Raw genomic sequence first — 12,795 nt, 5'->3', positions numbered from 1 at the left:
TAAAATATTATTTTATATTTCTAGTTTATACATTAGGATCACACTGTATGTGTGCTGCAACTTGCTTTCCTCCTGTAGCATTTTGGTAGACATTATTTGGGGCATACTTGTTCTTAATATGAAAACTTGGGGGGAATCCCTGGGTGGCTCAGCGGTCTAGTGCCTGCCTTTGGCCCAGGGCGTGATCCTGGAGTTCCAGGATCTAGTCCCACTTTGGGCTCCCTGCATGGAGCCTGCTTCTCCCTCTGCCTGTGTCTCTGCCTCTCTCTCTCTCTCTTTCAGTATCTCTCATGAATAAATAAATAAAATCTTTTTAAAAATATATGAAAATTTGGTACATATATAAGAACATATCAAACACGTAAGTTATAAGACTAATAATAAAACAGATAACTCCTGAATCCAACATACGCACTGAAAAGTAGAACATCACTAGAACCATTGAAGTTCCTGTGTGTTGCTATTACCATCTGATTATACCCAGGCAACTACTCTTTTGGGCTTTGTTCTCATTTATTTTCTTGCCTTACCACATATGTATGTATCCTTAACAATCTGTTTTCTTGTTTGCTTGTTTTTAAACTTGGTGAAAATAGTATCATACATATATATATATACATATATATATATATATATAATCCTTTAGACTTGCTTTTTTATTCAATATGACACTTTTAAGATTTATCCATGTTAATCAGTATATTTTTACTGTTGTGTAGTATTCCTTTGGGTGAATTTATTCCTTTTTCTGTCAATGGACATTTTTGTTGTTTCCAATTTTGCTATTAAAAATAGTGTTTCTGGGCAGCCCTGGTGGCGCAGCGGTTTAGCGCCGCCTGCAGCCCAGGGTGTGTGATCCTGGAGACCCAGGATCAAGTCCCACATCGGGCTCCCTGCATGGAGCCTGCTTCTCCCTCTGCCTGTGTCTCTGCCTCTCTCTCTCTAGCTGTGTCTCTATGAATAAGTAAATAAAATCTTTAAAAAAATAATAAAATAATAAAAATTAAAAAAATAGTGTTTCCATGAATATTCTTGTGTATGACTTCTAGTGCACATGTATAAAAATTTCCCTGAGGTATGTACCTAAGTTTGCAATTGAAATATTGGAACATAGGAGTGTATAGATTCAACTTAAGTAGGTAAGTCCACTTTCTTATCCAAAGTCATTGAAAGCTCTTCAGCAACGTGTAGAAGTTTTTGTTTATCCACATCCTCATCAACACTTCTTTTTGTCACACATTTATTTTTGCCTATACATTGTGTAAAATAATATTGAACTGTAATTTTAAGTTTCATTTTCCTGATTTTAATGAAATTGAATAAATCATATGAAATTATTGGCCATTCATGTTTCTTCTTTTTGGAAGTGCCTATTTTGTCTTTTCTAAGGGATTGCTAGTCCTTTTCATATTGATTCATAGGAATTAGTATGCTCTGGACACTAGAATTTGGTCTATTTTATGTTATCCAAATATCTTTTCTGTTTCGTTAGGCAACCTCTAAAACTTCTGACTTTTGCATTGATGTGTGCTTAATCCATCTAGAACAAAGTTTTGTACATTTATTGAAGTAAAAATCCAGTTTTCTCTTAGCCATATTCAAAAAACTGTTTTCTTAGCCCCATTACTTCTGACATGTATCAGATTCCTGTAATTGTGTGGAAAAGTTTGAGGAGTTCCTTTGAACTTCCAAACACATGTTAGCATCAAGTTGTCAAGTTTCATTTTTTAAATAACTGTTAGACTTTTGATTGGAATTGTATTGGATCAGTTTGGAAAAAGTTGATATCTGTAGGATGCTGGTCTCCCTACTCATAAACTTGTTATCTCCCTCCATTTATTTGATTCTCTTTGTATTTCAATAAGTTTTATTATTTCCTCCATTATTAAAGTCTTAATATTTTTTATGAAACTTACCCATAGTTTTTTGGGGTATTTTTAATACTATTATAAAAGATTTTAAAATATATTTTCTGGGATGCCTGGGTGGCTCAGCGGTTGATCATCTGCCTTCGGCACAGAGCATGATCCACGAGTTCTGGGATCAGGTCCGACATTGGGCTTCCTGCGAAGAATCTGCTTCTCCCTCTTCCTGTCTCTGCCTTCTTTCTGTGTCTCTCATGAGTAAACAAATAAAACCTTTTTTTAAAATGTCTATTTTTGTTGATGTGTTGAAATGCAGTTGATTTTTCATATTGATTTTGTATCTAGCCACTTTGTAAAATTTTATTAAGTTTAATAAATTGTGTATAGGTTTTTCTGTGTACATAAATACTGCAAGCACTCACAGTTTTATTTTTTCTATCCCAATCCATATACCTATTATTTTTTCCTTCCTTGTGTCTTTCATACATGAAAGATCATGAATATGATCTCTAGTACAGTAAGGATTAGAAGTAGATCTAGTGGGTTTTAAAGGATATGCTTTTGATATTTTGCCACTGAATATATCAGTTGCTATGAAATTTTTGGTAGATGCTCTTTATCAGGTTAAAGAAGTTTCTATCTTAAAAAAAAGAAATGTCCATCTATTCCAATTTTGCTGAAAGTTTTTTTTTTTAATCATGAATGGCTATTATTGAAGTCTATTGAGTGCTTTTCCTACACCCATTGAGATTATCCATTTTTTTTCAACTTTAAATCTCTTAGTTTGGTAAATTACATTAATAATGTTCTATTATTAAACTATCCTTGCATTCCCAGAATATATCCCAATTTAGTTAAGATGTGTGCTTTTTTGATATACTGCTTAAGTTTTTGTAGATGTAAACTAATTTCAAAATAAAGAGTAGTAGCTAAATTTTTGTTGACAATCAAATCTTCCCCAAAGGGTTGCCCACTTGGCTACAGTATGTGAGAGGCGTTTATGGCTATTAGATGCAGGTATTAGCTTGAAGTAGCAAAAAAAGAACACTGAAAAGCTAAATTATAATCTCATTTTGCCCTTCTGTTCATTTGAGAATATAATTAACTTGACTCATGCAGGCCTTTATTTTCCTTAGTGAGTTTGTCTGAGACTCAGGCAGATGTTTACTACTAGTAGTCATGTGGCTTCACTTGAATTCCTATTAATCCATCATCATTGAACCAATATATACTTAATAGGCTCTAAGACAAGGCAAAAAATATATTCCTCAAGGACCTTCTAGGGAGAGACAGAAAAGTAAACACTTTAAAAACAATTACAGGAATGCCTGGCCAGCTCAGTTGGTAGAGCATGTGAATCTTGATCTTGTGGTTGTGAGTTCAAGCCCCACATTTGGCATAGAACTTACATTAAAAAAAAAAAAATTCTTTTTAATTAAAAACATGGTTATAAAATACAATGATACATCTTGTTTTCTATAAACCAAACTATTCATGATACATAGGGGTTAAGGGGGCAGAGATTCTTTGGCTGGAGAGAAAAGAGAAAGATTGAGATGATATATGATATTTGAGCTGAGTTTTATAGATAATGAACATTTACTGATCTCCCTGAACCTCATTTGTATTCTTAGTTGTTAACAAAGGAATTAGACTACTTTTTATTAGACTTTTTTTTTCTCTAATGGCCCTTCTGTCCTTCAAAAAAGTTGTTTCTTTCACCCTATGACTATATCCTCTTTTTCAGGACCGTATGAATAATTTCATGCTTTATTAAACATTTGTGCTCCTACCTCTGGTCTTTGATCCTAGGAATCTTTTGTTCAATAGGTGCAGGGTTGTGAATGTCAAAACAGAATCTTCCTAGTTCTGTTTTATTAAGTAATACCAACATCTTTTCTTTATAGAGTATTAATAATATTGACAAATGAATCATCATACAGAATTACCCTGTTTCTGTTGTGTTTTTGTGGAATTGCTCAATTTATTGTTACCATAACTAGAATTTTTTAAATTCCAGGGTTTACATAATCTCTAAGTACATTTCATTTGTATGTCTTATTTCAGTGCTGGACCCAAAGGAGACAACATTTATGAATGGAGGTCAACTATATTGGGACCCCCAGGATCTGTCTATGAAGGAGGGGTGTTCTTTCTTGACATTACCTTTTCACCAGACTATCCGTTTAAACCCCCTAAGGTCAGTATAAAGTGTTCATCCATTTTTAGCAATATGTATTGTTGTATATGTATATACATATACATATTCTTAAATATACATATCTAGGAATGCATGTCTATTCTGTTAACATAGACAACTTCCCAGGGCTAATTGTGTGGAAAAGGAAACCAAATGTGAAAAAATATAGGCTATTTCCTACCCCATCTCCTTACTCATATTTCATTGCTTTTTCTCATTTCTCAATGTCTCTTTTCTGTGGTTTATGCTATAATGTAACATAAAGCAGCATATTATGAGTGGGACTAAGTGAGTGATAATGGGCTTATGCCAGCCCTAGAACCCAGGAAACCAGACATAGCCTGAAGCTGAGGCCAGAGCCAAGCCCCAGAGCCAGCCTGAATGTGGAGGGAGCCCCATCAGGCAGGTCTCAGGGCACCAGCTATGGAGTTTTGATGCCTCCACAGTTCAGCTGATCACATGAAGTACACATGCGCTAGAATGGAAAGTATGACCTACAAAGACTTGAAAGTGATGCCAAGAAAATTTATTGAAAAAGTATTTGTAATAGTTGATTAATATAAATAACTAATTAATGACCCATAGGGGAACTTACACTTATTTAAGACAAGATTATATACTTTAAAAATTCTTCACATTCCTTTCTACTGCCTGTAAGTCAGTTATTTGATGAGTAAATTTATTCTTCATTTTGGAAAGGTAAAGTCCCTAAGGACACTGACTGTGTATTGGCCACCAAGAAAAAAACTCTCATTTGACCTGACTTAATCTCTCAATGCAGAGGGAAATAAAACTTGCTTGAGTTGTAGTTTAGAATGGACAGTTTTAAAAAAGTAAAAATAGGACTATACCTTTACCATGAATTTCTGTAATTCCCCTCCCTCTCTTTTTTCTCCCCTCTCTCCTCCTTCCTTCCTTCCTTTCCATTGATGCTTGGATATTGTTTCTTACCACAGCAGAAGTAATAACTATAATTTTACCAAAGAAGGAACCCAGACACAGAAAAACTGAGTAACTTTCCTAGCATTACACAGCAAGCAAATAGTAGTGTTACCAGTACTTGAACCCAGAAGTCTGACCCCAAAGCCTGTGTTCCTTTCTATATTACATGATACATTTATCCGAACTGACAGAGCTGGTGACATTGGTGATCACCCATACTTGCATTAGGTTTGGTTTTCAGTGATAAAGCCATAGTACATGTCATATTTATTTTCTCCTTTTACTGGATGGGAACCTTATGTCTTTCATTCTACTTGGGGCCAGTCCATAAATCACTGGGAGTACTTATTGCACTGCCAGTGATGAGGAACCTTTCTCTGACTGCCTCTTCTGTAAAGGAAATACAGAGTGGGGAAGAGGAGGGAAAATTCAAATCAAGTAGTTGTGCTGCTTGTGAGTTTGGTATAGGGTATTTTGTGCATCTGAAATGTACATCTCAGAAAATGTGTAGGCTTATCTAAATCCTGCATGACAGAAACATGTAGATTAAGATTAAAGCTGGAAGGGAGAACTAGTAGATTAGATAAAATAATGCAGTTTCCAAAAAGGCCTCAAAAGGATGGTCCAAAACAAGATGGAATTTAACACAGCTTAAATGTGTAGTATTTCAGTACAGAAAGAAATCATGATACAAGAAGGAGAGACCTACTTTATTTTCATATAAATAATATTTGTGGGCTTTTGGCTAACTAAAATTCTGTGGGAACTTAAGATTCTTGAAGCCTCAAGGAGACATTTTTAGGAGTACAATCCTCAGAACTCCAAACCAATCGCACTGTATCTGGAGTGCCTCATTCACTTCTAAGCTCTTCATTTTAAGAGCAAACAAGAATAAGCTGGGGAGAGTCATCTACACTCTTGAATTTCTTCACTGGTTAAAACACTACAGTGGATATCAGTTGTACCAACTCATTTCTTTTCTAAAACACCCTCCTTGGGTGTTACTTTTCACAGATGAGGAAATTTAGATGAGGCTTAGAGCAGTTTCCTATAATAGACCACCAAGAATTTACTGATTTCTGACTTCACAGACCATGTACTTTCCATTGAATTATACATAGTTAACCTAGAGATGTTTACTAGTAAAAATAGGACATAGGAGGAATGTGATATCTCTCCTCAAATGCTTTAGGAACTGTGGTATGGGATTTAGGCCTTATTCTGGATGGCTGGGTGGGACAAAAATAGAAGCAGGAGGGTATCAGTTACAGGGATATATATATATTAATTCTTACAAGGAAAATCTGAACCACAGCTATATAGTCTGCTTTCGAAAGCTCTACTTTGACGCAGTAGGCTTCCTTTTACTGGGAGTAAATATTTGCCAGTATTTCTGTTTTAAAAAAAAAGAAAGCTAAATTAGTACCTGTCAAGAATATTACCAGAAAAAAAATAAGCTCTTCCACTGAATGAATATGATTAAACAGTTTCTTAGGACAAAGGAAAAATCAAATTTTGGTAACTCAAATTTCAATTTAAATGCACATTTATTTGAAACCCGTGGGAAGTTTTTAAAAAATTTATCATCACTAATTTACCAATTTTAGAAACCAGATTTTGTAGACAGATACGCTGTTCTAAGGGGGAAGTTTGTGGTGTCTTGAAAGCTATTAACTAAAGACTTTTTTTATTAATAGTTTTGAAGTACCATGTCCATGCCTTTCTAATCTAATCTATTCTTCTAAATAGGCTGCATTTGGAGTTGTCTTGGTTGTTTTCTCTGTTGCCCTCATCTTTTTCCATCAATATTAGCCACATACTTAGATTAATGAAACATTTCCAATGCTCTGAAGAATGAACCCAGTTAGCAGTAGGTGTTAGAATTGTTGGTGAGACCAAAGGTTCACAGATAAACCTGATTGGCTCTCTATTGGTTATCAGATATCCATTTCATAAAATTAGTCTATAGCATAATGAGATCCATGAAATGACTTTTCTTACATTTGGAATCCTTAGTGAGGATTGTAAATGCTCTCATGCTCAGATTAAATAATTTAACATATAAACCATTTAGCCAAATTTATCACTTTAAAAAATCAATAAATAAAAATGTGAAAAAATAAATACTGTAGCACTCCAGTACACTTAAACGTCAGTGGAGTGATTTGGAAGTCTCTTCAAGCCATAGGAACATTTTGGGAAGAGGACTTCATTAGTTTGAACATCCTCACTCTACAGTAGCTAATTTTTCAAAATCAGATGAGCTATTCCAATAATTTCTTCCAGAAGTCATCTAAATTTTAATAAGGCAGTGAAAGCAATTTTAATTATGTAATATTCATCAAATTTACTATACTAGTTTTAAATAGGGCAAGTACTTGCAAGTGCTGTATCTCAGTACAATTCTTAGTACATTGATTTTCTTATATAATCAATATGTTTATGCCTCTTTTTACTAAATCTACAGCAGTTTTGTTTATATGACATTGTTAACTGTGTCTGAAGTATCTGATACCAGAGCTTCAGGTGAATATTTAACCATCAATGATAATATTATTTCTCTGGGAAGATACCCATTTAATGAAACTATCTGGGAATAACATATTATGGCCAAAAAAAAGCAATAATAAAGTACTGGCATATCCCAAAGTTTTTTAATTCTGTATTTCTTTCAATATAGATATATATTTTAGTGTTCTAATTCAGATATCTGTTTATTTGTAAAGTATAAATTGCTTTATATCTTTTTGGGGATTATATTTTCTTATACATAATATAGATAATTACTCCTATACTCAAAACCTACATTTTTTATGTCTACTGTGTAAATACTTTAATGTTTTTTACTCTGCAAAGTCTACATGTTTGTTACAGAATAACAAAGTAATTGGAGAAGCAAAAGGAAAGAATTTAAATTACCTGTAATCCTAACCCAAAAATTATTCATGCCATTTTACATATCTTTTTTGAGATTTTGATCTCTGCATAAAAATATATTGTATGCATGCACACAAATAGATACATAAATATTGGGCCATATTCCCCCTGGTTTTAGAATTACTTTTTACCTAGTATTCTGTTTTCACGCAACACTCTATTTTCCAATAAACACATAACCGCCTTAGAATTATCGAGGCTCCATAATATTCCATTGTATAAATATACCAATTTAATTTACTGTTATTGAACATAAGCTGTTGCCAATATTTCTGTTATAGTAGTGATGTGATTAACATTCTTTTAATTACATATTTTGTATGCTTGCATAATTATTACCTGAGGCTAAATTTGTTGACATGGAACTTCTGGGTAGATGGGTTTATATATATATTTGTAGAATTTCGTTAAAGGTTGACAAATTGCCCTCCAGAAAAATTGTAGCAGTTTACGTCATGGCCATCAACATAGTGATAATACAGTACTTCCCTTCACTCTGCTCAGTTCTGAGGATTCCTTATCTTTTTTAATCTTTGCCAACCCAGTAGATGAAAAGTAATATTTCATGGTTGCTTTATATTTATTTGACTACCAGTGAGATGTAGAAGTTTTCACATATACTATTGTCCAGTTATTTGTATTTTTCTGAATAATACGAAAAGATTTTTTTCTTGAAAGTTATATACCAAGTAAAATTAACAAGCATACTTGAAAAATTCAGAAGCAAAATAATAGAATATGCTTTATTTCTATAAAAACACTTTAAAAATATTGTGACACCCTGTGTCTGATATTTTGTTTCTCAGAGATTCTAATGACATACATACTAATTAGATAACAGGTAGATCTTAGTTTTTACAGTAGAAATGCATAGAGGTAGCCTATTCATAATTTGGCTTTTTCTGTCTTCCTGTGGAACTGCATATTTTATAAAATATAAGTAGGCATTTTAAACATATTTAAGAGTAGGTAGGTAGGAAAATGAAATGTGTTTGTTATTTTAGCATTTCAGGCAGCCTGTGCACAAGTCAAACAAGCTCTCAGTATTCCTATCTATTACTGGAAAACGTTGTTTTCTTTGATAATGGCAAGATGGTATTTGCCAGTAGGTATTTTCCAAAAAGGAATGATAAAATTTGTGCTTAAAATGTTTAAAAAATTACATATGTATGTAGAAGTATTTGTGTAGAGTATTTTGTGTGACTTCTTTAATAATAATATCTAAAAGCTTATTTAATTATAGTTGGTTTTTCATAACAATTTTATCAAATATATTTAAAAATAAATTTTAGAGATCATTTCAGTATATTTTATGTTTTATGGTTTTATTTTTTTATAAAATCTAAACTGTGAATTGCTTACTAATGAAATGTCATTAAATAGGAAAGGTCTTAACTGTTTTCAGACAAGGAAATAGGTTAAGTTAGGTCCATCCGATTTTCAAAATCTTTATTATCCTCATTAGATTTTAACCTTAAATTGCCAGGTCAAGGCTAATCATGAATAAAGTAGCTAATTAGTTATAGTAAGAAGCAATGATATTCAACATTTAAAAGCCAGAGAGAAACTTATAACTAAAGTTCAACAAGGAGTTCTACTTTTTATACCAATTAAGTTATTATTTACTTAGTTTTATTGTTTCTGCTATTGCTCAAAGAAGAAAGTTGGTTGTGTGTCTCAGGATTTTCAGAAAGAGCAGTGGTTTACACGTGTAAATGCAGCTTCCCACTCATTTGCTCATTTGCTGGCCTTGGAGGTAGAATACACAGTTGTCCTGGAGTAACGTGAATTAACTTGTTTAACCTGAGTTTGTATGTTCGCATAAAGCCTACCTGTGGATTAAGTGCTTTCATATCTATTGAATTGCCTTTTTGGCTTCTCCAGCGTAACACCCAGTAGTCACCCAAACTTAATCGGTCCAAACCCAAACTATTGATTGCACAACCCCATTCCACTCCTCCAAACCAGCTCCTCCAGGCTTCCCCATCTCAGTGAATGAGAATTCCATTTTTCTTGTGGCTGAAGTTAAAAACTATTGTCATCTTTAACTTTTATAAGTCGGATATGTTCATTCATTGACTAAAGCTTTTCAGCGATACTAACTCACTGGATAAAAGCACATAAAACCCATTTTCAAAATCACTATCACCCTTGGCTCAACTACTCTAAGCATGTTTCCTCCACAGAGCCTTTACATTTGTTCTTCCTTCTGCTTTCATTGTTTTCCTCTGCCTGAAATTCTTATGGTTCACCCCATTTTTCCCTTCAGATATCTGCTCAAATGTTAACTTTTCAAAGAAGCTCTTGCATGACAATTCTTAACCACCTTCTGACCCCGTGAACTTCCCCACCACAACCACCATACTTGATTTTTCTCCATTTCACTTCTCCCTCCTGGCATTATGTATTACCTTGTCTAAGGGTTTATTATGTTTACCTTTCTTCAGTTAGTATGTAAAGTGCAGGAGCACAAAGACTTCATCTTGATGTCACTCCTAAATTCCTGGTACCTAAAACGGTACCTAACAGTTCAGTAGGCATTCAGTAAAAATATGTTCATTTAATCCATACAACTTTGCCATTAAGACAGTACTTATTACTACCATCACTCCCATTTATAGACTAGAAAACCTAGGCTTATGGAGGTTAAGTGGTCCACAGGTCACATGGAAAGTAGGTAGCAAAACTGGAAACCAAACCCAGTTCTAAACTGAACTTTTCAATCCCCAGTTGTAGAGAAGATTTAAATGATTTATATCCCTGAAAGAAGGAATACTCCTTAGATTTTATACTCTTAGATTTTATACTCTGGTATAGGTTAATTATATCAGATCATTCACTAAACCAGGTTTTTTGGGGAGTGAAATGAAATTGATGATACAAGAAGGAAAGAATGTTAGGAGGAGATTGCAAATGCCTCTTTCAGTTTTGGCAAGGATCCTCTTTCCAAAGGCACCTGACCCATTTTCTCCAGTGTATTCATACTTCATAGACACTGAGACATTAATTTATGTTAACAGTAAATAACTGATTTCTACATTTTGTTAGCCCTAAACTAAAGAGAAGTTACTTCCCACTTCACAGGTCATTTTCACATTTGATTATTGTCAAAACAGCCTTATATCTTCAGTGTCTTAACTGGGCTACAGTATTACTTGTATCTCATGAGTCAAAAAGTTTTCTTTTTTAGTCCATTCTCCTTTGTGATAAACCATTTTAAAATGCCATGCTATAATTTAATGTGTGAAATTTCAAAATGAATCTGATGAGTAAAAATAGATCATAACAGTGGCTATTGTTTAAAACAATACACATTGCATCCATTTATATATCCAACCACTACCCCCAACTATCACAATTCAATTTAAAAATTACTAAAAATAAGGATTGGATTTTGTTTGTTTTCAGGGCAAGGAATACCAACTTTATTTGTTCTAAACCAAATTAAATATGCTGATAAGCTAAAAAGGAATTAGCCACTTGTCTCAGAGGAAGTTCAGTTTTATCATATTTTATCAAGATTTCTCTATCTAGTTTTCTGTAGTCTAATGCAGTTCCAGACTTTGGAGAAAGACCTTTAGTTTGTCATTGTCTTCCCTGAGATGCTTATTGCCCAAGACATCTTAATCTATTTGGGTTGGATTAAGCTTTGCCCAAACTGATGGAGTTGGTATGTAATCAGCCTCTCTGATACCTACTCACACACCCCTATTAGAGTCTTGCCATAGAAGTAGGGATCTCAAGTATTTTGCTGTGTTCCTTCATACTCTGGAGTTCCTTTCTCTGTGGCCCCACTCTAAATGGCAGTTGGGGGATCCCTGGGTGGCGCAGCGGTTTGGCGCCTGCCTTTGGCCCAGGGCGCGATCCTGGAGACCCAGGATCGAATCCCACGTCGGGCTCCCGGTGCATGGAGCCTGCTTCTCCCTCTGCCTGTGTCTCTGCCTCTCTCTCTCTCTCTCTCTCTGTGACTATCATAAATAAATAAATAAATAAATAAAAAATGGCAGTTGGTATTTGTTGATATTACTGTCAACATAATTGAAAGGAATGGGCAGACCTAAATTCCTTCACAAAGGATGTTCTTCTACGGGGGGGTTCAACGAACAAAGGAAATTGGAGTGAGACCTACAGATGTTTGTAAAATGAGGAGCTTTCTTGTTGTCACAGCCAGGAAAAGATGGCAACTCACTTATCAGAGAGAGGTGATTTCTCCAAAGAAGGGCTCCCAGATTTAGACAAGTGATGTTCTCCCCTCGCAAAGGTTTTCTGAAGAGAAAAAGGGTGGAGTGGCTTCAAAATGAAATTTTCAGGATCACAAACATCAAAGGGCAGGGATCCACTATTTCCAGAAAACAGGGCACACTGGGAACTCTGAGAGAAACACCATGAGTCACAGAAAATTCAGGGACAGTAAGGCAGTGGTAAAGGAATAGAGCTTGTGAGGAGGGAAAATTCTGCACAACTGAGCCAGAAGAAGCTACACATTTGCACTTTCCTTAACCTTGTATAAAAGAGCCCTGATAAGAACAGATCAAGACAGAACAGACAGCTTGTGTTTATTGTCTATAAATTTTAAAACAAATTATTTTCTATCATCCACTTGAGAAATGAGGTGGGGGAAATGGTATTCTACATGTAAGACAGAATTATGATAGCCTCTACTTTATTTAAAGGTGTTACTTATTTGGATAGCTATATGCAATGCTGTTTTATTCAAGCTTGTATAGAATGTGAAGGTCTGAGTTAATTTTTAAGACTACCAGCCAAATATCAACTCCTTTATGGCAAATGATCAAGTTTCCTTGATTTTTTTTTTCCAGAGTTGGATCTGGATCTCTTGATAAGATAGCA

The 12,795-nt window shown here is 34.3% G+C and overlaps 1 protein-coding gene across 6 annotated transcripts in view; it reads left to right on the top strand.

The window, feature by feature from the left end:
* Positions 1-12,795, top strand: part of LOC112668619 (ubiquitin-conjugating enzyme E2 E2) — a 404,581-nt gene that overhangs the window by 314,282 nt on the left and 77,504 nt on the right. For all 6 annotated transcript variants that reach the window (XR_003141745.3, XM_049099626.1, XM_035705040.2 and 3 more), the window contains one exon: positions 3,933-4,065. Coding sequence is in view for 5 of the 6 variants with exons in the window: in XM_049099626.1 (XP_048955583.1) it covers positions 3,933-4,065 (133 nt within the window). In the remaining variant the exon portion in view is untranslated. The remainder of the gene's footprint in view (positions 1-3,932; positions 4,066-12,795) is intronic.

Source organism: Canis lupus, chromosome 23, assembly GCF_003254725.2.
Source record: "Canis lupus dingo isolate Sandy chromosome 23, ASM325472v2, whole genome shotgun sequence".
Lineage (NCBI taxonomy): Eukaryota > Metazoa > Chordata > Mammalia > Carnivora > Canidae > Canis > Canis lupus.
The sequence above is the reverse complement of the archived record's forward strand: the minus strand, read 5'-3'. Positions and strand labels throughout refer to the sequence as shown.